This window comes from Myodes glareolus, chromosome 17, assembly GCF_982192425.1.
Source record: "Myodes glareolus chromosome 17, mMyoGla1.1, whole genome shotgun sequence".
Lineage (NCBI taxonomy): Eukaryota > Metazoa > Chordata > Mammalia > Rodentia > Cricetidae > Myodes > Myodes glareolus.
Window position 1 is genome coordinate 20,931,964 of NC_142042.1, and position 24,395 is coordinate 20,956,358.

General features: G+C 44.1%; 1 protein-coding gene and 1 long non-coding RNA gene across 3 annotated transcripts in view; one reads left to right on the top strand and one right to left on the bottom strand.

Moving 5' to 3' along the window:
- Positions 1-24,054, top strand: part of Dapp1 (dual adaptor of phosphotyrosine and 3-phosphoinositides 1) — a 49,242-nt gene extending 25,188 nt beyond the window's left edge. For both annotated transcript variants that reach the window (XM_048456835.3, XM_048456833.3), the window contains 6 exons: positions 7,192-7,322; positions 15,501-15,548; positions 17,319-17,381; positions 18,747-18,832; positions 19,386-19,473; positions 21,773-24,054. In XM_048456835.3, the coding sequence (XP_048312792.1) occupies positions 7,192-7,322; positions 15,501-15,548; positions 17,319-17,381; positions 18,747-18,832; positions 19,386-19,473; positions 21,773-21,841 (485 nt within the window). In that variant the 3' untranslated portion in view covers positions 21,842-24,054. The remainder of the gene's footprint in view (positions 1-7,191; positions 7,323-15,500; positions 15,549-17,318; positions 17,382-18,746; positions 18,833-19,385; positions 19,474-21,772) is intronic.
- Positions 817-8,409, bottom strand: LOC146891186 (uncharacterized). Its single transcript, XR_014997535.2, has 3 exons — positions 7,904-8,409; positions 6,759-6,825; positions 817-2,621 (listed from the first exon to the last, which is right to left on the bottom strand). It is a non-coding gene; the product is annotated as an uncharacterized LOC146891186 (long non-coding RNA).
- Positions 24,055-24,395: the final 341 nt, after the last annotated feature.

Sequence of the window (24,395 nt, forward strand, 5' to 3'; positions counted from 1 at the left end):
CAAGCAAACCTTTGTCTTAAAGACGGGTGAAGATGTTGATCCAAACAGACACACGTTTAATGCCTATTTGCTCCTTTATCCCTAGTTTCTGTTCCTTAAACACTCAGAATGTGTGCTTTTTAATCTGATGAACTCAGGCTCCCCAAATTACACCTAACTTCCTGCCAACCATGTGGGTTCTAGAATCCCCTCTTCCTGTGATCTCCATTAGAGTTTGTATTCATTCAAAGTTCTCTGCGTTAACATCCAGGAAAACTCTAAGGATGTGTCTAATCCCCAAAACCTTAGCATTTCCTATGTCCACAATAGCACTATGCAATGGACTCACTTGCTTTTCCTCCGACATATTTGATAGTTGTACAGTTTTTATCATTCACTTGTTCAAACTCTCTTATTCTACATATTAGCATAAACGCGTGAAAGAGGGGCTTGTTGTAAGTGTTGCTTCCTAATATATCCCAGAAAGAACAATGCTAATCATTTTCTTAGCATGCCATAGGTGTAGGGGTGGGGGGTGAGGTGGGGTTAGGGAACGAGGGATTTCTCACAGCTCTCAAACACTTCTGACAATTTTAGCCAGCAAAATTGACACAAAGCACAATACAGGCCTATGCTTCTGTGTTCCGTGTCTACCCAGTGGTGACTAAATTCAGGATCTGCCTTTCGCTTGTCAGGGATGATATCTAAAAAGTATATTCCCTTTAAACAGCACTACGTAAACTTGGGCATTTGAGAAACAGTTTTAGTATAGTTAATTTTCACCGAGTCTAATTAGCTAAGTTTCATGCATACAGTCAAAAAAAATGTAGAAAAATGTAGATAAAATTTTATTTTATTTATACTGAAGTATCCAAGTATTAGCAAAACAAAATTGGCCTTTTTTCATATTTAAATAGCTTCCAGTGAAACTGCCATGTACACTGGTTTGTTCTTAACAATTCTAGGTAGCTTTCGTCACCTAATCCACACAGGAAAGCATGCACAGTGCTCCAAGCCAGGCCCTCTGTTTCTGACTTCCCCAGCTGGTGCAGCGTTGGAGACCCTGCTTGGTTCTTCCCCAAATGTCAAATGTCAAATTTCCACTTCTGTCTTTGGCTTTGATGTGGGGCTGCCCAGGCTACGGGTAAAAGTCAGGGCTCCTATTATTCATCTGTGGCCCCAGCTGGCTTTCCCAGGTGGTGGTGCTTTAAGCTTAATGAGTTTAAGAGTTGTATATGCTGTTTCTGGAAGGAACTTAATGGACAGCTTGGAATTTTTGCCAAATCACAGCCAGGCATCACTTCCTCTGTCCATGTGGGGCTGTCGTTAATGTTCTGCAGTCAGGGAGCGAGGTGTGTTTGCCAATGAAAAGACGTGGGGGGTGGGGAGTGTGAGCCTCCACTCTGGAGAGCTTAGCAGGTTCCAAGTATTCGGCTCAGGGGTTTTCACACATATCAGATTATTTAATCTTTCCAGCTGCCCACAGGAACACATGCAGTGACCCCATTTTCAGATGAGGAAATAACAACCAGAGGTTTTACATTACTTACCCGAGGCTGTGCATCTAACCCTAACCCTCAGAGCTGACACTGGAATTTGAACTAAGCATCTTAAGGCGCAGGTACTTTCCGGGTTTGCTAAGTGATGGAGGCCTATTGTTCTAAAGAAGGTGGATAGGTTTCAACTTCCGCCTTCCGTTGTCACGGCTGTTTGCACTGCATTGGTGAAAACACCATTTGAGAGATGTTTAAGTATTTTTATTGCATCTAGTTATTTATCATTTATTTTCAATACACACATGAAAGTCAAGGGAGAACTTTCTGGAGCCCGTTTTCTCTCTCTCCACCACGAGGGCCCAGTGTGAAGCTCAGGTCACCAGGTTTGGCAGCAAGCTCCTTCACCTGCTGAGCAATCTCACTGGCCATCTCCTTCAAGCCTGCACTAGAGAGAGAAATCTGAAAGCATAAACAAGCTACCTAGAAAGCATCCTACAATAGTAGACCTGACTGGACATCTTTTGAGAAAGGACATCAACTGCCTGAGTAACTAAGTAAGGCAAACACAGACACAAAGATGGGTGAGATGCCCTGGAGAGGGAAATGGGAATCGAGATTGACAGGAAACTTGGACCAGCGTCCTTCAAGGGGATGTCAGGGTTCCAGGGAGCTGGCCATGCATTGGTTCCAAAGCTTCTCATCTTCTTCCTCCTACTTTGGGGCCCCGTGGGTCTGAATTGCTTTCCAGGCAGTTAGAAATGGAACATTTCTTGGGACCATTTAATTTTCCTTTACAAATGAACAGTGAGGAGGGGGGAAAAAAAAAAGGCAAACATTCTCATCAGCGTTCCTCAAACTGCTCCAGGTGAATCCCACCTCTTCAAACAGTATTTCTGCATGCGAACTCTTGCCCACAATGGAGACCAGTTTGCTTGCAGCAGAGATTCCCATGGCAACACCACCTGAAGCTGGGAATAACAGGCATGATGGGCAGTCCTCCAAATTCTCCATCCCGCACTAGCTTCTGCCGTTTGCTAGCCCCGGGGCCTCGGGTTCATGATGCTGCCTGTTCAAGCTTCGGTGTCACCATCATCCAAACTTGAGCTTGCAGTAATCATTCGTACTTTGCTGCCTCTTTGTGAATGACTTCAGATGGGAAAAAAAGACACTTAGAATGATTCTTGATGCACGTTCACCATTATGACTCATTCGCCAAACCTCTTGGCGATCAGTAACTCTGTCGGACTCAAGGCAGAAGCTGCAAGCTCTCTCTTTGGTATCGCATGAAATAATTAGAGACAGGTGTGTCCATCCAATGTTTGATATGTCGCCTCTGATTTAAAGCACCAGTGCGCTCATATGTGTGGTAGAATCAAGGGACCACTCCAAAATAGGTGACTGACTTGCCTCGGATATTTGACTAGAATCTTCTGCCCTAGCTAACTGGCCTACTTCCCTTTCTCCCTGGGCTGGTCAAGCTGCTCTGATTGTAAGTGAATGTTGGCTAATGTCAAACAAGCACCAAGGGTCCAGGAAGAAGCAATGTACTATTCATTTAAGATCCCCACCCCTAAAAAGCCACATCCCACTGGCAGGGACAGAAGAACACATGTTGGCATTTGCAAAGCCATTTTCTGAACCCCAGAGCAGTAGAAACAAAACATCAATAACTATTATCTCATATATTTAATTTAATAAGTATGACTGAGTGTTAACCACCAGATAGACACTGTTAACCACTGATAAAATAGAGAGGTGAGTTAAATATCGTTATTTTGAAAAGATATTTCTTTTCTATGCATGAGCATTTTGTCTGCATGTGTGCCCACACTACACTACAAGCATACCTGATGCCCACAGGGGTCAGGAAGAGATCTTCAGATCCCCTGGAACTAGAGTTACAGATGGTTGTGAGCTACCATGTCAGTGCTGGGAACTGAACCCGGGTCCTCTGCAAGTGCTCTTAACCTCTGAGTCACTACTTCAGGCCCCTCAAAAACCATTCTTGATCTTAGGCTCTTTATGTTCCAGCTGGGAGACCTGACAAGCTAACTTTAGTACCTAAAATAAATATGAAAATGAAAGTTTCCTAAGAGTGTGCCAAACTACCTTCTGTTTGCAAAACAACGCCGGGGCCTGAGACCATTCCTGTCCTTTTCTGAATTTTGTCTAGAGGAGTCCCTTGGCACAGTCAGGCTGTTGGGTATGGGGTTACAGATGTATCTGTCACGTAAACTGTGTGACCCATCAGGCCATCAAATTAGAATGCCTGCGTTGGTCCAGCTCTGATCATCTGGAAACCCTACCTCTGCCGAGCATGTCTGAAGGCAAGCCTCATGTCTGCGGCAGGAAGCAACCTTCATGAAGTACAGAAACTGAAGTGAAACTTGGAACCAAGTGGCCAGGGCAGGCAGTTTCTGATCTGCTTCCCTCTCTGACCTCTGCCACGCCCATCCCCCCACCTCCCCACAGCCACCCTCCTCCTCGTTGTGCTTTTTATGGGACTTGGACTCTTCTCACAAAGTCCTGTGGTTCCTTTGTCTAAGCTGACCAGCCCAGAGTTTCTGTCCTGTAGAGTGAAGACACTCTTTTGGGCTTTGGGTGGAAGTTAAGAGTCCTGCACCTCTAGTGGGCTAAATTGAAAAACTCTGGAGCGGCAGGGGAAGAAGAAATGCTTTAGGACATTCGCCCAGAAGGCAAGGACAGGCTGAACCAGAGGAAGGGAAGCAGCCAGTCCCAGGCTGTCAGTGATGACACTTCGGCAGGGGCCTAGCTCTACCTTTCTCAAAGGTGGACTGACCGCCAACAATGTTTGTGAAGCCAGGACACAGCAGTCAGCTTCTACTGAAGTTGCTGAGCCTTCCGGAAGAGGAACTCAATGAAGTGAATCCAATTACTTCACACATGCACACATGCACATGCATGCACACACTGGGGCAGAGGGGGGATGAAAGGAGGAGGGAGGGAGGGAGAGAGGGAAGAGGAGAGAAAGAGGGAGGGAGTAATGTAAAGAGGACTTAAGGCATGTTGCTGGAGAGATGGCCCACCCTGCTCTCCTTGCAGAGGGCCAGAGTTTGGTTCCAAGCACCCACTGCCTGAAACTTCAACTCCCTGGGATCTGACACACTCTGACCTCTGCAGACACCAGCACACACATGCACACACATCCATGCACACAAATGCAGACAGACAGACAGACAGACACAAACACACACGCAAATAAAATCTTTTTTTAAAAAAAATCCAAGTTCTCAAACATTTAGTCATAATGAATTTCATTTAAGGACTTTTAAATGTTCTTTATCAGAGAATAATATCTGGTTTTGTAATCTTTCCACAAGCACCCTTTATCTGGTGCACAGCTCAGCCTTGAGAAGGAAGTTTAGCTGTTTGTATCAGTAAGAGGAAGAACCAAAGCACAGAAGAGCTGCACTAGGTCAACAGATACAGAGGGGCAGGGGACGGCCAGTCCAGCCTGGTCTTGGTTGGTGAGTCCAGGACTCCTTCCTCAATGCGGGAGCGGCTGCCTGGCATAGCAGTGAGGGCGTTTATTGGGGGATAGGATGCTAGCACTGAACTCACAGATCGTCTACAGAGGGGAGCAGTGTTCACACAGCCCTGAGCTCACCCAGTGTCTTCCGAAGGGAGCAGTGTTCACACAGCCCTGAGCCTACACTCAGACTGCTCTTGATTTAGATAGCTGAGCTTTCATTCTGACCCCCACCCCACATATGACTGATGCATTCTCAGAAAGGGTCACAGTGATTTAAAAAAAAAAAGAAAAGGGGAAAAAAAGCACAGACAATGTGCAGGAGCAGGCCTGAACCCTCTGATAACTGCCAAGCCATTTGTCATCGTGAGCCCAGTGCTATGGATGTGAATAGGGTACATAAAGGGACCTGGATCTTGTTCTTCTCAAAGGCAGCATCTTTTGTCTTTTCTACCTACCCCTCCCACTTTGTGACAGCCAGGGTATCTGATTGTACAGTCAGTCATGTATATGTAAGCACTGAACGGTGTTTTGGAGGGTACCATTATCATTAACGTTCTGGGCTTTCGCACCACTGAGAAGCTATTTTTCTGTCACTATTTGCCCCTCTTTTGTCCCAATTTGATGTCTATTCTTTCCATGGTTGTTTCAACTCATCTACTCAAAGATGGCCACCTATGGAGACTGCCACTCCCTTCCCTGCCTTCTGTCTTCTGCCCTTCTTTATTCGTTTGTTCATAATGCATTTTATACCAGAAATGCATTGACCTTGTGCTTCTGGTCCTCAGACTGGAACAGGAAGAACAGATGCCCTGTGTCTGCTGTTGTGGCCCCATGGCCAGCACAAGTATTTGGCACTGGGCAAAGCAAATGACCTGGTGATTGAATTACTTATGGACATCGGGTCTTGCACAGTTCTGAACATAACTGCTATAGGAAAGACCCTCTTAAAATAAAAAGCAAGAAGGAGGCTGGGGCTAGAAACGGGCTCTTGCCTAGCCCCTCTGAGACCCTGGATGTGATCATTAACAATCCCACCCCCACCCCAGAAAATTAGCAAGAAGCCATTGCAATAGAGAAAAAGAAAAGCCTTTGACTTTCTTTGTAGTCAAGTCTCTAGTTTCTGATTGACTGATCAGTTAGGGAAGTTTACGGAATGGGAAATGTCACAATGCCAAGTCAGAAATTCTCTGAGCCTCTGAATGATGTTCTCAGGGACTACTTGTCTGGGCTGACCCTCCTCTCTGCCTGGCCCCCTCTTGTTGATGGAAGCCGAAGTAATTGCAAACAAGCTTCCATCTGCTTGTGTAATACTCACCCAAGTCCCAGGCTCCCTTGGGGTGGTAGAAGAGCATGGGGAGAGGCCTGAGAGGCCATGATTTTGAGGCCCATTGATGTTTGTGTCTATTCTGCTCTTCAGGAAGGGCAGCGGCATAGACCTTCCCCAGGTCCTGTGCTTTGTCCTAATGGCTTTGCTAAAGTCCATTTGCAAATTTCCTGATTATTGCTTCAGGTCTAGCTCAATCATCAAGTTTCTTGTGAAAGCTTTTCTTTCTTTCTTTCTTCCTCTTCCTTCCTTCCTTCCTTCCTTCCTTCCTTTCTTGTTTGTTTGTCTGTCTGTCTGTCTTTTTTTCCTGGTTTTTCAAAACAGGGTTTCTCTGTGTAACAGCTCTGGTTGTCCTGGAACTAGCTCTGTAGACCAGGCTGGCCTCAGACTCTGAATATTCACTTTGTCCACATTACTCTACAGATTCATCACCCTGTTCATTTAAATGACTATATTGATTACTCACCTGAATCATGTCACGTGTCTCTGCATCCAAGTTATGTGCCTTGTGTGAAGCTGGTACTCTCTGGATGCTGAGAAGACCAGTAAGCACCTGTGTATGACAGTAGACGAGGTGGCAAGAAGGCTCAGATGGGAAGACAGAGCACTTGCTTCACAAGCCTGGTGACCTGAGTGTTACTCCAGGAGTCCCGCGGTGGAAAAAGAAAACTGCCTTCAAAAGTTGTCCTCAGACCTCCACATATCTCACACACACACACAATCACACACATACACAAACACACAATCACACACACACACAAACGCACACACTCAAAACATTAAATAAATAGACTTTACAATCCTGTCAGTCATCTAGCTAACAATTGGGTCTTCCCTCGGGGTCATATTGGATTAATTATATGTATGTGTTATGTATGTATATTTCTGTTTTCATTCAGGGACTCTGATTGTTTTGAAACATCCCTATCCAAGAAAAGTAGAAGAGCCTTCCATTTATGAATCAGTCCGGGTCCACACAGCAATGCAGACAGGAAGAACGGAAAATGACCTCGTGCCCACTGCACCTTCTGTAAGTGCCCACCATGCTCTTCACTGAGTGCCGTCGGATGTAGCAAGAACTAAAGTTCACGGGCTCATCTGAACATTCTAGCTTGGAGCCCACCTAGTGGCACACACACTCATAATCCCGGCTCTTGGGAACCTGAAACTTGAGAATTGCTGTGAGTTCAACCCTGGGCTGAATAGGGAGTTCCTTGTCAGCCAGAGCTGTCGTGTAGCACCCTGTCTTGAAAAGCGAACACACAGAGAAACAAAAAATGACAAAACAGTATGTTCTAGAGGGAGTATAAAAATTGGATAGTAATATAATATTGAAGGCTATAATTTGGTCCTTCTGGTCTGATAAAAATTAAAAACAAAATGAAACAAAAAACAACCCACAAATGCTTTGGCTAAGTGTAGCTCAGTGTTTCAGTGCTTGCCTGGTATTGTGAGGTCCTGGATTTTATCACCAGAAATACACACACACACACACACACACACACACACAGGGAAGGAAGGATGCCTTAGTAATAGGATTTGAAAACTTAGAGAACGTCACCGACATGAACCACACAGGTTCTTTGGACAGTAAACAAGAGAGATACTCACCGAGTTCACTAAGCGGCCATTCTTTGACAGGCTGCTTAAAACCTAGAAAAACAATTCCCTTCGCATTTCAACCGTTCATGAAAGAAAAGCCTTCTCCAGCTTTACCATAAGACTTGGGGTACAACTGAGTATGGAGGTACACGCCTTTAGTCCTGGCACTCGGGAGGCAGAGGCAGGCAGATCTCTGAGTTCAAGACCAGCCTGGTCTAGAGATTGGCTTCCAGGAGGCCAGGACTACATAGAGAAACCCTGTCTCGAAATACCAGAAAACAAAAGCAAGACAAAACTTGGGGTGCTATTTTTCTAACCTTCATTCTTCACTGACTAGCACCCACAGAAAATATTCATACTTCTTTGCAACACGAGTCCCCCCCTTTAATAAGCATGTTACAGAATTGCTCGCTCGTTGTTCCTCCCAGAGTCCACCGGTGCATGTTCTGTGAACCAGTCTGTGAGTTCCTCCTGCACCCGCTCCCTTCCCCATTCTCACAGTTCTTCTACATGCTATCTCTTCCTGGCATGCCGAAAGCTTCTAGTAGGAGGAGTCTCAAGTTTTGCTGATGATAAGAAAGGGCGATGCCCAAATAAAACACCAAGTCTGCACTTGAAAAACAGCCTCTTGCAATTATGCCAGCTACCAACCTCATCAAACCGACGGGGCCTTCCTATCTCTGAAGTGATTTTTTTTTCTTCTGTTCTTTGATGCCAAAGAAGGCTTCCTTATATGTACCACACTGGGTGTGATGGTGAGGTAGGCGATTCTAACACCAGGGAGGTTAAATTTGTAGCAAGATGCTGTGCCCATAAAAGAGGAAGGAGGTCTGAGGTATAACTCAGTGGGTAAAGCACTAGTTACACAAGCTGAGGACCTGGGTTAAGATCCCTATACCCATGAAAAAGCAGGGCTCATTAACATACATGTTCTTATTCCCTGTGAGAGGTAAGAGGGAGAGGCAGGGGAGCCTCTGGGTGCCTCAAGTCCAGCTAGCCGTGTGTATGTCTCTAAAGTGAAAGGCGAAGACACTGAAGGTTGCACTTCAACCTCTATATACATACTGAAGCATGTATGTGCACACATGCAAGCACACACATGCAACGTGTACACAGGAATAATTGCTTGTGTGTTTTTGTAACTTGAATAGTTAACCAGTGTGCCTTATTTTTTTTTACCATTTTTCTACAACTTCTCAAAAATTAGTTAAGAAAGATGTGTGTGTGTGTGTGTGTGTGAGAGAGAGAGAGAGAGAGAGAGAGAGAGAGAGAGAGAGAGGATGCGTACGTGTGTACACTTGTGTGCAGGGGAGGTGGCTTTAGTAAAGGGTTGGCAAAAGGAAGTATCAGATGTTAGAACCAGAGAAATCCAGGAAAGCAGAGTCAGTGGCGCACATTCCAGAGTCAGAGGGGACCAGACCATCTCCTACCTTCTGCTCAGTTCTTGTTTTCCATCCCCCAGCCCCTTCTGTTTCCTCTTTCCTTATTCTTAGCTCTCTAGCCATCACAAAGCAACCTCCTGTGTCTGCTGTCTGCCTGACTCCACAGTCTCCTCTCCTGGACTTCTTCTGGTACTGAGAAAAAGCATTTTCCATACACTCCAGTCACACTCCCCCTCCCCCAGCTCCTCCCAGATCCCCCCATCTCCTTACCCACCCAACCCACGCCCCTTCTCCCTCTTTATGAAACAAAAAACAAGAAATGTACCATGAAAACAAAACCCCAAATATACAAGCGAAATGCTAAGAAGAAAAAAAATGCCCCAAAAGCAAAGTGAGAAAAAGTCTACAAAAATACCAGTGAGTTTGCTGTGTGTTGGCCAACAGTTCCCAGACATGAGGTTTACCCTGAAGTGTGGTCAGTAAACCAGGGAGATGCCATTGAAGACAGTGAACTCTTCCTTTGCAGCAGGCATCTGTTGCAGGGAGTTTCTTGGTGAGGGTTGGGAACCTGTGTCCACCTTCCCCTCTCAGGCTCTCCTAGCTGATTCGCGGTCAGTGGGATTCATCTCCTACAAGTATCTTCTTTCAGTAGTAAGAGTCAGCCAGTGTGTAATCTGTAGCTTTGGTCTTAGCAGGTAAGACTAGGACCCGTTAGAGCAAATTATGGAGGTCATATACTTTCTGCTTACTCCATGTGTCAGACAGTTCACCTGCCCATGTATGTGACACTGGAACACAGGAGGGAATTTTTAAGCAGTGTTTAGTGCTTGGTCAACAAGGAACACAGATTATATCATGAGAAACCCATGAAATTGATTATGTACTGATACCAGCCAAAACAGTAAAGACTATTTAATAGATACTGAGCCATATCTCATGGCTTTGAAATACTGGAATTTCTTGGCTTACGGAATCCTGGATTGGCATGGTCGAGGGAAGAGTTCTGGGCAAATGGGAATTCTTGTCCCCTACTGAGCACAAGGGCTCTCTGTGTTCTAATTGTCCCAAGGAGCCATCTGATGTGGCACCTCTGTCTCCCAATTACAAGCTCTGAGCTGTCCACACTTCCGTTTTCTCTCTGGAGAATTCAGTTCCTGCCTGAGCCCTCACTGTGGAGAAAGAACATTGCATCATACCTATAGAAGAACTTGCTTGAAGTAAAATCGAAAGTATCCCCATTTCCCCCAAAAGGAGGCACTTACATAAAAAACACTCTTTGTCAGCTACATTTAGGGAAATTGTTATTCGTGTATTGTAAACAGTAAAGCATTAGGTTCCTGGGATAAGGTTAATTTAATTAATTTAATTGTTGAACTGTTTGAAGTGCCCACCATAAACCCATCTTTAAGTGCCTTGAGTTTTGCAGTAACCTAGACAAAGACCCACCCTCACTGAATTCCCATTTTAGTGCACGTTGTAGACCATAATCAGCATAATATTATAATACCAAGGGGAGGACAGGGCAAGCCTCTCTGAGGAAGTAACATTTGAGCAGAAATGTCATTTAAAGGAAGTAGAAAATGTGCTATGTGTGTATATGAAATTGTCCACAAACAAAATCTTTTTAAAAAAAAATAAAGGAAGAACAGTTCACATTCAAGGAGTAACAAGATAACAGGGAAAAGTGCCACAAAGTCCCCGCAATTCCACTGAGGGGTTTCAAGGACTAACAAGGTCAGCAATGCTGGGGGGAGTGAGCCAGGGGGAACCTGAGGCTCAAAAGCAGGAGAGAACCAGAGGGAGCTACTTCCCAGCTGGAGGAAGGCTGAGGAATCACCGTGGCCTGAATGTCAACTGTCTGCTTCACTGTCCAGGGCCGAGCCTTTGCTCTGGGTGTGGACAAAGCTGAAGAGCGTTAGTCACAGCATTCAAGTCCTCACCCTTTGAAAGGGAACCCCTAACTGCCAGTGTTCAGTGGACCTGAGGCTAAGTTAGGGGCAGGAGACCTCATAGGACATAAACTGGTCACCTTTAAGATACTGTGAAGGTAGGTATAAGACAACCTGATAATAGACTTATGTGTCCATGTGTGTCTCTCACGTGTGGGTGTGCTGTGTGTGTGTTTAAGTTCCTCACTACAGAGTTATATATATTTAGCTATACCCTGTGAAAATCTTCCATGCGTTATATTGTTTCCTAAAATAAAATTAAGTAAATTTCCTACTATTTTATTATTGAGTATATCAGTTTACCTAGAACAGTCATCCTGTTGAGGTTTTTTTTTCATGGCATTTTAAGATCTGAAACAATTTCAAATTTACAGAATAACTGAAAGAACAATCCAAAAAGCTTCGTTTTTCCTTAGTCATTTAAGAATACATTGCTTATAGGATGCCTGATCATTTTGAACATTGCAGTGTGCATTTCCTACAAACAAAGACCCTTGCTTATATGACCACACCCAACCATCCAAATTAGGAAGTTGCTATGCCACAGATCCACGTATTTGTATCCACAGATCTCGGTGACATTTGTTTCCCAAGGCAGTCCTTTAGAGCACAAAGATCCTGTCCTCAGTTTTGTGGCTCCTGTCTCTTGAGCGTCCTTCCTGTCTGAACTCCTGTTTTTCCTTCAGTCTCCTCAACTCTCATATATGAAAACTAAAGGTTAATCCTCTTGTGAACTATTCCCCATGTTGACTTGTCTCTCATTGAGTCGTGATTAGTTTAGGGTGTGTGGTTTGGTAGAGACACCACGAGGGACCCTTGTGCCCCTCCTGCCTCCTCAGACCCACCAGGTTTACAGTTTCTCCCATGAGGACAGGTTTGATCAGGTGAGAGGTATCGCTGGCTTTCTTCACTTTAGAAGCACTTTATTGTTTTTGTTATTAATACAAATTCCAGGAACGCTACTAGGGATGAATACGCATACTCTTCCTTGCTAAAATTTGTTCCACTGGTTGGTGTTTATTAGCTTCCTTAACCACAGCTCCGGTTACTGAGAGTGGTGAGCTCGGATGTTCTTGGTTTTTTTATGTTTACTCCTGCCAGGCTGCCATAAGGCCAAGCTCTCCATTTCTCACATGATCCAGTGTTTTGTGTACCAATGGATTAAGTTCCTGACCATCACAATTTATTTTGACCTTTCCAAAATTGTGTGGTATTTGGTGAGTAAGAGCCTTTTCAAGGTGGCTTCTGTGTCTATGGCCTCCTGATGTTTCAGCAAGGTGCCCGAATGTCCACACAAAGTCCCCCTGAGGACTTTGGATGTTCATGGCCCTCAGTGAGGGAGGCAGCTTGGCTAGTCCTTTAGCGTGGAGCATCTAGGCTGTCCGTAACCTGGAGCTGTTTCAAACATCTCTCCTGGTTAAGGATTTGATGTAAGATTCTCTCAGTCTTCTGTCTGGAGACTCTGTATCAGATTGTATTCTCCACCCTTCCATCTTCAGTACTTCACCTGCCAACACCACAGAAAATACTAGGCTTAATACATTAGACAGAGGTAACATTGAGAATCATGATCCCTTAGCTTGAATTCAGTGCCGAATTCTATCAGGATCCTTTACCAAACATTTTACCCTTAATCATTTTATCACTATATTACCTGTAACAACCCAAAATAATAATTTTTAAAAGTTTTCTTAATACTTAGCCCAGTTTAATTTTTTCTTTTAATTTTCAATTAAAAAAAATGAAGTGTGTGCTGTGCATGTTTTCCCTGCATGTATGTCTGTGCTCCACATGCTTGCCTGGTGCCCCTGGAGGCTCAAAAGGCCCCTTGGTTTCCCTTGAACTGGAGTTACAGGTGGTTACTATGTTGGTGCTGGGACTTGAACCCAGTCCTCTGGAAGAGCAAGTGCTTGTAACCACTGATCTATCTCTCCAGCCCCATAGTTTAGTTTTCTTTAACATTAGAATAAATCACAGTTGTTATGTGACGTCAGCCTTGGCAGTACTGATTAGCACCGTTGAAATGCACATGTAGGAAGTTCATCTTCACCTTCCTGCCGTCAGAAGCGGCTCTGGGCTAGTTCTCAGTCATCTCTGGTTCTTGGAACTTTGGGGGTTCCTCTTTCTCTTTGGTAGGAAGAATTCACCTCAGGAAAGGACACTCTGGAAACTCCCATAAAAAGAACCTTGCCATCAACAGCGTCATTTCCCAATTCTTATCTGTTTTCTTCTCTATAAGATATGTTAGGAGAGCACATTAGAGCAAAATAACCTTCCAGGAATTCAGTCTGTTCAGAAGGCTACAGGAGTGTGAAGGTCTTCACTTTAGGGCCCTGGCCTGTATAGATTTCCCCACCACTCCATAATTCATAAGTACTAAGTAGTGATGTTACCTTTGAACTAATGAAACATAGATTAAAATAAGTGATTCATTTGTATTTCAAATCCCGTTGTGAATAGATATAAATACATTTGCACTTCTGGATATCTTCCCTGTGGGATGTGAGTCTCCTGAGATGGCTTTGGAGTGGAGGGGAGCATGTAGGAGAAAGAAGACTATGGAATAAGACAAATATTGATAATGCTGCTTCTTAGTACTCTCTTAAAGCTTTAAAAAGCACGGCCCTGTAATAAAGGAATCCTTTTACTTTTCTTAATATACTGTCCCTGTATATTATAGTAGTGATCTCACAGTATCAGTCAGGTTTCCCAAGGCCCCACACGGGTGCCAAGGTCTTCAAATGTCCAAGAGCCTTGCATGCAATGGCACGGTGTTTGCCTAAAATATCTTCCCACGTACTCCAAATCAGACTTATCACACCCACACAATATAAACACCAGGCAAATGGTTAAAAGACTGTTTAGGAGATGATAAGGGAAAGGATATATACATCTTCAGTACCGACTCACGGTTTTTTCAAATGTTTCAATCCATGGTGCGTGAACTCAAGAGTGCAGAGCTGACGGATACAGAGGCAGACGGCCAATGGGTGCCGAGCACCCATTACATGTGAGTGCGTATAGACCCGGGTTCCTACGACAACGCAAACTGCCACTGTTCACAGTGTGCGCTAACCACCTGTGGCGGTTTTTTCCATTTTTTTTTTAATTAAGAATTTTTTTTTTTTTAGCCAGGAGGTGGCGATGCACACCTTTAATACCAGCATTCGGAAGGCAGAGGCAAAGGCAGGCCAATCTCTGTGCGTTGGAGGCCTGCCTCGTCTACAGAGCAAGTTCCAGGACCGGCTCCATAGCTACTGAGAAATCCTGTCTCAGAAAAATAAAAAATAAATAAATAAAAAGAAAAAAAAAGAATTTTTCTAATACAATCTTTTTCACTTTACATAGCTATGCCCACTCCCACTCCCCCCTCCTCCTGCCCCACCCTTTCCCACACCCCAGCGCCCCCCCACATCCACTCCTCAGAAAGGGTTAATGCTTCCCATGGGGAGTCAACAAAGTCGACACTTCACTTTGAGGCAAGACCAAGGCCCTCCCCGCTATATCTAGGCTGAGCAAGGTATCCCTCCAAGGAGAATGTTCTCCTAGACACCAGTTCAAGCACTAGGGATAAATCCTGGTCCCACTGTCAATTCCCTCACAGACTGCCCAAGCCTCACAGCTGTCCCCCACATTCAGAGGACCTAGTTTGGTCCTATACAGGTTCCCCAGCTGTCGGTCCAGAGTCAGTGAGCTCTCACTAGCTCAGGTCAGCTGTTTCTGGGGGTATCACCATCATGGTCTTGACCTCTTTGCTCATATTATCGCTCCTCCCTCTCTTGGGCTGGTCTCCAGTAGCTCACCCCAGTGCTTAGCTGTGGATCTCTGATTCTGTTTCCATGGTGACAATCAGTGTAGTCCTCAATCCGATTATGGGAGAAGGCCAGTTCAGGCACCTTCTCCTGCCTCCCTCAATCAAAGCATCTCTTTCCTTTCTTTCTCTCTCTGTCCTTCTCCCTCCTTGAGCATCCAGTTCCCTCACGTTCTCTCCCCTTCTCCCTTCCCCCTCCCTTTTCACCCTCTCCCCCCCTTCCCGCCATACTCCCAATGTGGCTGTTTTCAAATCACCAACAGATAAGCCAGCCTCCCGCAGCACCTGGGAGAGTTTGAAGAATAAAAGGGGACCAGCTAAAGATCAGCTTTAGCTGGGGTGGGGGCACAAAGTGCTTCTGTGGAGTATGAGTTCACCTCGAGTTCTGCAAGATAAAACAGGACAGGAACATAAGGCCAAACATGGGACAGTTCCGGACTTCATTCTGGCCTTTTCTTTTGCAGCTTGGCACCAAAGAAGGTTACCTCACCAAGCAGGGCGGCCTGGTCAAGGTAAGGGAGCGTGGTTTGCTCTTGCCACCACAGGGAAGACAACAACCAGAGGCTCAACTCTTGACATCGACCGATTTTTTTATAAAGGAAAATTATAAACTTATTTTAAGCCACTTACATTGAATGAAAAATGGCTTGACTCAAGTTCTCTGGCAAAGCCCCGTGTAAGAGCAGCCTGCAGTACATATTAAAAAGGAAGCTCTGTGTAGCATGCTCAGTGAAAGGGTTAAGAACAAGGGGGGGAAAATTAACTTTCTGCTCTTTTTTGCTCTGTTTGTTTTACAAAAAGCCAAACTTTTATACAATGTTTACTGAAAGGTAGGCCAAATACATCACTGGTGCTTTAAGAAAGTTACGTTATACCATGCCAAGTTAAAGATAGTTTAGGTCTTTACACATCCAGGTCGCCTGACTGCTCCCCGTCTGCAATTGTCCTTTACGTTCTCTTACATTTCCATGGTGTGTGGCCACTGTCCTCTCCTGTCTATCTCAGGGGTCAGAGTCCTTACCCCTCCTTTTCCTGGGAACAGCTGCTTGACTCTATCCTGACCAGGCAGTCACCCATGTCCTCCCTGGACTGAATGCTCCCTGAGGATGGGAAGCATACCTATTCATAGCCTATGTGTTGATTTGCTTGTTTCGTGTTCAGATAGGGTCTCACTCACAGCCCAGGATGATCTCAGACATGCAGTCTGACTCCTCAGTGCCCTCCGTGGTAGGATTGCAGGCACGGACGACCATGTCTAGCCTGGACGGCTTATTCCTGAATCTTCTATTGTCCCTTTTAAGTGGGCGCATTGCCAGCTGAGACAGATCAGAGCTTTGTTAGGACATAGGAGGGAAATAGCTACAGTTTTTGCTGTGAGTCCATGAGTCCTCAGGTAAAATTCAGAGTGTCATGTGGTTAGAGGTTCCTAAACCTCAACTGGCTTATTTGTGAATTAATAGTAATAATGATGATAATAATGATGATAGATGGCAATGCTTTATATGTGTTAGGTATATTTTACTTGATATACATTATATATAAATAAAATTTCAAGAGTATACATCTGTATAATCTTGAATATATCTGTAATATATACTCCTGTATATGTACTCTTGTATATGTACCCTTGTATATGCACTCTTGTATATGCACTCTTGTATATGTACTCCTGTATATGTACTCTTGTATATGTACTCTTGTATATATACTCTTGTATATGTACTCCTGTATATGTGCTCTTGTATATGTACTCCTGTATATGTACTCTTGTATATGTACTCTTGTATATGTATATACTCTTGTATATGTACTCCTGTATATACACTCCTGTATATGTACTCTTGTATATATACTCTTGTATATGTACTCCTGTATATGTACTCTTGTATATGTATATACTCTTGTATATGTACTCCTGTATATATCTGTAAATTTCTGGTGTGGGGATATAGCTCACAGGAGGTTCTCAAAACTATTATCTACTTTAATTATGGTATTAATAAAATGGAAACTTGAGTAGCTCGTTACAAGTCGCCTTGAGTGTCTACAACAGCTTCATCTATTCATTTAAATAAGCTAGTGGTATTTCTATTGTGATCTTAGAACATAAGATCCTATTATTTTTAATAGCTATTTTGAAACTTTTCTCAAAAATTATACATGAAAATATTTTAGGCATATTTTATCTAATCATTTATATACTTTTAAAATGAAAATAAACTGTCAAGTTTAGATATTACATTCTGTACCCAAAACTTCATTTTTTTTTTAATCCTCCTCAGACCTGGAAAACAAGATGGTTCACTTTGCAAAGGAATGAGCTGAAATATTTCAAAGACCAAATGGTGAGGAAGACATCCGTACCCCACTCCCCGTTAGAGTTCAGTTCTGTAAGGTTCCCGGCATCCTCTGAGAGTCTAGAGACCTGAGCTCTTTTCCCTGTGTACCTGTCTGTGACGGGGGTGGGGCCCACTTGCCAGGGAGTCTGTGTGGAGGCTGGAGGACAAGCTGTGGGAGTTGTTTCTCTCCTTCAGAAATGTGGTTCCTGGGAATGAAACTCTGGTCATCAGGTTTGATTTGACCACAAGCCTCTTTAGCCACTGGGCCACCTTGTCAGCCTGATCTGCCCTGGCTCTGAAAAGCAGTTTGCCTCCTGGAAGCTGCTCTCGGGTCGGTTCAGCTGTCGCTCTGTGGGGCACATGGTTCCCTCTGTTTGGGACCGTGGAATCCTTCCCTTGTCACACTTTATTGACTGTCCCTATGAATCAGTGTCCCCTTTTATTTAAAGCACATTCATTGCTCGGGTCCATTTTGTCACACCTCCTTAAAATGATCTCCCTTCTTTTTGGTATACAAATTTTCTGCAAAAGTGGAAGTTTATAAAAAGATGGGCGAAAATACCACTCCTTTCCATGTGTTGGAAATCTATCTCTGTTTGATGTAAATTGTCAAAAGCAACATCTTTTTTCAAGTAGATCTGTTTTAAGTTATGTGCGTGAGTATGTGTCTGTTTTTTGGGTGTGTGCACATGAGTATTGGTACCAGGCTGAAGGCATGGTGCCCTTTGGTGCTGGAGTTACAGGCAGTTTTGAGCTGCCTGATGTGGGTGCAAGAGCAGGTCCCCCTCTTAAACAGTGAGCTACCTGTTCAGTCCAACAATGTCTTCCCACTGCTTAATCTGTGAAAGGCTAGTTCCCAGAACCCAGGTTGTGCCTTCCCATCATCTGTAGTGACATTTCATTTGTATTTTAATAAGTAATGCTTGCCTGAAGATCAGAGAGTAAAACAGCTCCACTGGTCAGCCTTACAGACCAGGCAGTGGTGACACACACCTCTAATCCCAGTAGCCACACTAGTTTGCCCTAGAAACCAGGCGGTAGTGGTGCGTGCACACCTTTAATCCCAGCACTAGAGAGGATTATAAAATGGGAGGAGACAGCCCTCAGGCTCAGTCTCATTCTGAGATTCCTGGAGGCAGGATCACCATTTCGGGCTGAGGGAGAGTAGAGGTAAGAACCAGCTGCTGCCTGTTTTGCTTTTCTGACCTTCGGGTTGAACCCCAATTTCTGTCTCTGGGTTTTTATTAATTGTGCTCCAATCGTTTGATATCTTCATGAAAGGAAATGGAGAGCTGCACACAGCAGAAACCTCGTTAAAGGGTGAGAGATGGACACACGCGTGTGTTTATCACAGTTTGCTTTCTTCCCCAGTCACCAGAACCAATTCGGATCCTAGACCTAACGGAGTGCTCAGCTGTCCAGTTTGATTACTCCCAGGAAAGAGTGAACTGTTTCTGGTAAGTTGCTTTCATAAAGGAAATGTTTCCAAATGCCTGTTAAGCCAAGGAATAGAAGCCGACCCCATGTGTACTTGACAAGATGCTCGCATGGGCCTAACCCAAGGCCATTGACGTTAGCGCCTCCAGCTGCAGAGCACACGGTGGCTCCAACAACGAGGCGGGGTGGCTAGGTTCAGACTGTGAGCTAACTACACAGCTGGAACCCATGCAACATTCATAGGCTCTGGACCATTGAGGGGGCTCAGCTGAGTAGACTCATATTCCACAGAAGATATAGATGGCAAAAAGACGGGGGTGTGCATACACTTTTTTGAAGTCTCTCGGGAGACTATAAGCCTCGCCTGTAATAATAGAAACTTAAAACTTCCTAGCTATTTCTGTCATGGCTGGTAGAAATTGCTCGGTATGCACCGATTCTTCAAAATCACCATGATAATTGTGGGAGCCCCCATCCATTCTTCTTCCCTTGGAAGAAGCTCATACTGTCGAACCAGGGTCTATACAACTAGCCATACTGACTACCACACATTCCCGCTTTTGTTTTCGTCAGCTTAGTGTTTCCATTCAGGACATTCTATCTCTGTGCAAAGACAGGAGTTGAAGCTGATGAGTGGATCAAAATACTGCGATGGAAGTTGGTGAGTTGCACAAGTCGCCAGAGGTCTAGTCTTGATAGCTAACATGCTGGTGACTGCCGGTAGACTTCGGCTGTCAGAGCAGGCCCTAGAAATCAAAGGGAACTCTGTCTGCCACCTTGCAGGATAATCTGTGCATGCTTAAAGGTTGTAAAATGGAAGAGGAGGTTGTGAGAAGGAAGGGGGGCATTGTGCTTGGGTTTCAGTTTAGCCTTAGCTGCAGCTGCTGGCAGTCAGGTGTAAGGCATGTTGGTTAGCCCCATTTTGTCTGGAAGAGAGTACTGGGATGGGAGGGTCTCAGAGAGGAACCTTGACACGTGCTTCAACTTGGAAAGCCTTTAAATTGTCAAGGAGGGAGCTGGGGAAGGAATTTGGTTCCCAGTGTAAGCTGCACCTTGTGTGTATCAAGAACCTAAGGTGTTTTATCTTCCTGCTGTGTACTTCCCTAAGGGGAAGACAGTTAAAATAATTTACCAGCCTTTACATTTTTCACCATGTGTGTTATAGAGTTGATAGCCAAGAACAAGCTTTCTAAAATTTCCTGTAAGTGTGATATGTTGGTAGAATTTTTCATTGAGGCCACTGGTCAGCTCTGTGCCACCAACCGGCTTCCATATAGCCATATAGAGACTTATTATTGATTGTAAATGCTCAGCTGATAGTTTAGACTTCTTACTAACTAGCTCTTTCATCTTAAATTAACCCCTATTTCTTATCTATGCTCTACCACATGACAGTACCTTTTCTCAGTAGAGTGTGCCCATCTGCTTCCTCTGCATCTGGCTGGTGGTTCTGCCTCCTTCCCCCCCCCCTCCCCGCCTAATCTCTACCTGCATACCTATTGGGCATTTAGCCCTTTAGTAAAACCAATCCGAGTGGCAAATCTTCACAGAGTACAAAAGGAGTATTCCACAGCAGTAATATATTAGTCTGGTTTTTGTTTCTCTCATGAAATACTTGAGGCAAGCTACTTATGAAGTACCCGGGGTTTACAGTGTTTGAGGTTCAAGGGTATAACACACGCTTAGCTTCTGAGGAAGACCTCTTGGTGGAACATAAAGACAGGGACATGTGGAGGATGGAAACCTCAAATTTCCAAACAGAAAGCCAGAGATCAAGCAGGGTTGAGAGTGTGTGGGTCAAGCTCAGACTTTTAGAACTCTCTCCAACGGCAGTGTACCAGTAACATAAGGACCTCCTAGTAAGTCCCTTCTTTTAAAGACCTGATCACACCAATGCCACCATCCTTGGGAACAAGCCTTTACATATTTATTGAATTGAAACCTTTGGTGTACTCAAAGGCAAAATACCTTTATCCTTATCTGTGTGTGTGCATAATTATTATTGTATTATAGGCAGTGTCTGAAAATGGATATTCTTAAGGCCTAGCTTATAGCTTAGGTGTGTATGTTTGTGTGTGTGTGTATGTGTGTGTATATTTGTGTGTATGTATGTGTAATTATTGTAACTTGTATCTATAGGCAGTGTTTGAAAATGGATATCTTTAAGGCCCAGCTTATAGCTCAGGTGTGTGTGTGTGTGTGTGTATGTTTGTGTGTGTGTAATTATTGTAACTTGTATCTATAAGCAGTGTCTGAAAATGGATATCCTTAAGGCTCAGCTTATAGCTCCGTGGTAAGAACAGTCCTCAGTCCTCCTTGGTTAAAAAAAAAAAAAAGAAAAAAGAAAGAAACAAAAAACAAAAAGAGGGGCTTGCTGTGAACATTGTTGAGCGTCCAAGGGTTTTGGGTTGCTTGTTTTGTTTTGTCTTTTGCTTTGTTTTGTCTTTTGCTTTGTTTTGTCTTTTGGTCTGAAATTTAAGTTAACACGGTACTCATGTTGAGACTGCTCCTGTGCTGATTCTGAGGGCAGGGGGAGCTTTGTTATGGCCAACCTGGGCTGAAATGACTATTCCATGTGCTTTGTTATTGTCTGAGTGACACCTGGTTATTATAGAAAATTTAAATTGAAAAGTAGTTCAAATCCACACTTTCCTGGACAACTGGAGCTTTAAGAAAGCAGCCCTTCTCTGCTGACTTTCATCAGTTCCCTCCACTTAACAGTCTCTCCCAGCATCTTTCTAAGCCACAAACGCAGACCTGAATCTTCCTTTTGTTTGAGCAGTGTTGTATTATGCTTTCCCAGAAGAGGTACATCAATTCCCAGAGTGTACACACTGTAAAGCCATTCTACAATGTCTGGAGGGAAAATTAAAAGCAAACATTAAGAGGGCTATGTCTCCTTACTCTTTCACTCTATATCTCAATGACTCAACGATAGCTATACCTATGTTTTATTACAGTCAAAAATAAGAAAACAGCTGGATCAAGGAGAGGACACTGTCCGAACTCGGTCATTCATCTTCAAATAGAACTTTCTTGGCTCAAGGGCAAGGTGGAATGCTCCAGGTGCTCTGATCTGTGGCAGGCTTCAGAGGAAAGATCATTAAGGGAGTTCTTCAAAAACAAACAAACAAACAAACAAACAAACACAAAGCAGACTGTGATCAGGAGCTGGATGCTGTTTGCTGATTCACAGAAAACTGCTGGCAGGACCTGGCCATCTGCTCAAGAACAGGGACGCAGCACCCCGCTGGCTGCTGGAAACTTCCTACCCTCCACTGCCAGGTGGAGCCACTCAGAACACAGCGCAAGACCTGGTTTGCTCTCTCAGTGGCTTAGGCTTGTTGACTTTAGTTGCCTGGCGTCCTGCCCCAAGTCACGCCCAGCACAACTAAGCTTCAGACATGTTCTTAAACAGCAAGAACGTGGCAATATGTTGGGAGTGCAGGCTCTTTTAGGAAGCAAAACAAGATAATAAACGCCAAAGACTTTGAAAGGAAGGGCTGTTTTTTTGTTGTTTATATACGAAAACCTCAAGTAGGACGGAAGAGGTGGCTCAGCCATTAAACGTGCATCTGCTCTTGCAGAGAACCTGAGTTCAGTTTCCAGGACCCACATCAGATGGCTCGCAAACACCCATCACTCCATCTTCAAGGGGATCGGACACCTCTGGCCTCCTTGGGCAACTGCGCTCAGGCACACATAGGCACATGCAAATAATGCAAAAAACAAAACAAAAAATATTTTTAAAAAAACGTTTCCAAAATATGAGAAAATGTTCATTTTGTTTATTTTTCCTTTTAAGAGACTTAGAAATCAGACGGGTGCCACGCCACGTTTGACAACCGGAGAGGGATCCCTAAAACTCACGTAGAGGTGGAAGCAGAGAACCATCTGCACAAAGTTCTTCTTCGACCTCTACATGTATGTCAGCATGTGTGATTCCCCACGTCACACATAACGAACATAATAATTGTTTTTTTTTTAAAGCTTAGAAATCCAGAGGATCCTTTACTCCTAATGATAAACTGTGAGAACTATATGTCTTGTGGGTAACTGGGTAGATAAATGGATTAACATATAATAAGGAGTGAGGATGTTTTAAACAGCAAGAAACTGCACACTGAAGGGTGATAAGCAGTGGGTGATGTTTAGTTTAACGGTTGTCATTACAAATGTAATAACACACTTATAGCACTAAGTTCTCTTCAGCTGCCGTTTCTTCACATTGATTGAGGCCTCCCCATAAAGGATGCCCCCTGTCTCTTTCCAGGGTAGGCTGTATGAGAATAGCCCTATGAAGCACCCCAAGATTATTAAAAGACAACTTCTGTTAAGTTACATAGCTGTTGCAAACTAGGATCCCCAATGACAGACCGGTGTTCAGGGGCCATGAACAGGTCTTGATTTCTATTATCACTGTTGATGTGGCTTTTAAGGACAGAAGTTAGAAGGGTGACGAGCCAGCAGGTGGTGCAGAGCTGGCGGAACTCCGTTCTCGCAGCACAGACAGTGGGCAGCATTTTTGCCAGTGTGACCAAGACACTTGAGCGAACAGCTGATCGGAATGATTGCTTCATGGTTCTTGATGTCTCAGCTCACCATGCTTAGGGTGTGGTGTAGCTGCTACTGTCAAAGCAGGCAGGGATCTGAGCATGGCAGGAACAGGAAAGGGAGGAGCCAAGACGAGAGACCCCAGGAAGACATTCTGAGTGGCCCACTTCCAACCAGGCCCCATCTTCCACATTCTGTCACATCCTAGTAACCTGTTCAGATTCTGATCCATTTGGATGAAATAAATGAGCTAAACCTGTCATTAGGTCAGCTCTCTCACTGGATGCTTTCAAGGACATACCCACAATAGTTCTGGTATTTCTCATTCATGGTACCTTGTTAAATTTTTTTTTCTGTTGCTTATACAGCTAAGACTCAGAAATTGTTTTTTCAAGAGGCTTTTTGGAGTTGGATTGTGGATCAGTTGTAGAATGCTTACTGCAAGGAGGGACATTTAATTTGCTGTGTTTGTGTTGTATGGAATAAAGCAATGTCAAGATAAAATGTATTGTGTCAAGTTTGCAAAATAAGGAGTAACAAGGGCCTCTCCTTGAGATGTATTGTTTTGTTTCCTTAGAAACAAGTGTTTTTCTTCATGTGTTAAATATTCTTTTTACTTTCTGTAAAATTTGTTTATTTATATTCTTTGGTTCTGTTTACTAAGTAAAAAGTACATGATTTTGTCGTACATGTCCAGTATTGTTATTATAACATTTTTATTGCTTTCAAAGTAGAACAACATGGAAAAGGCCAATTAGATACTGGTACATTAGTGGCTTATTTAAGGCGCTGCTTGGACTGCCTTTTTGACAAGCACGACTTCACTTGCCACCTGGAACAGAATGACCTGGCGAAATAGCTGCTTCAGCGGGTGGTTGCCCTTAACAACTGCTGACTGCCACCGGAAACTTCTGTAATCTGACTTGCTTGCCCGCCCACGTTGTGGGTTTAGAGTATAAAATGAGACTACGAACTGGACCCAGGGTGGAGGCCTTTCAGGAGCCTCTCTTCCACTCCCATCAGCGGGGG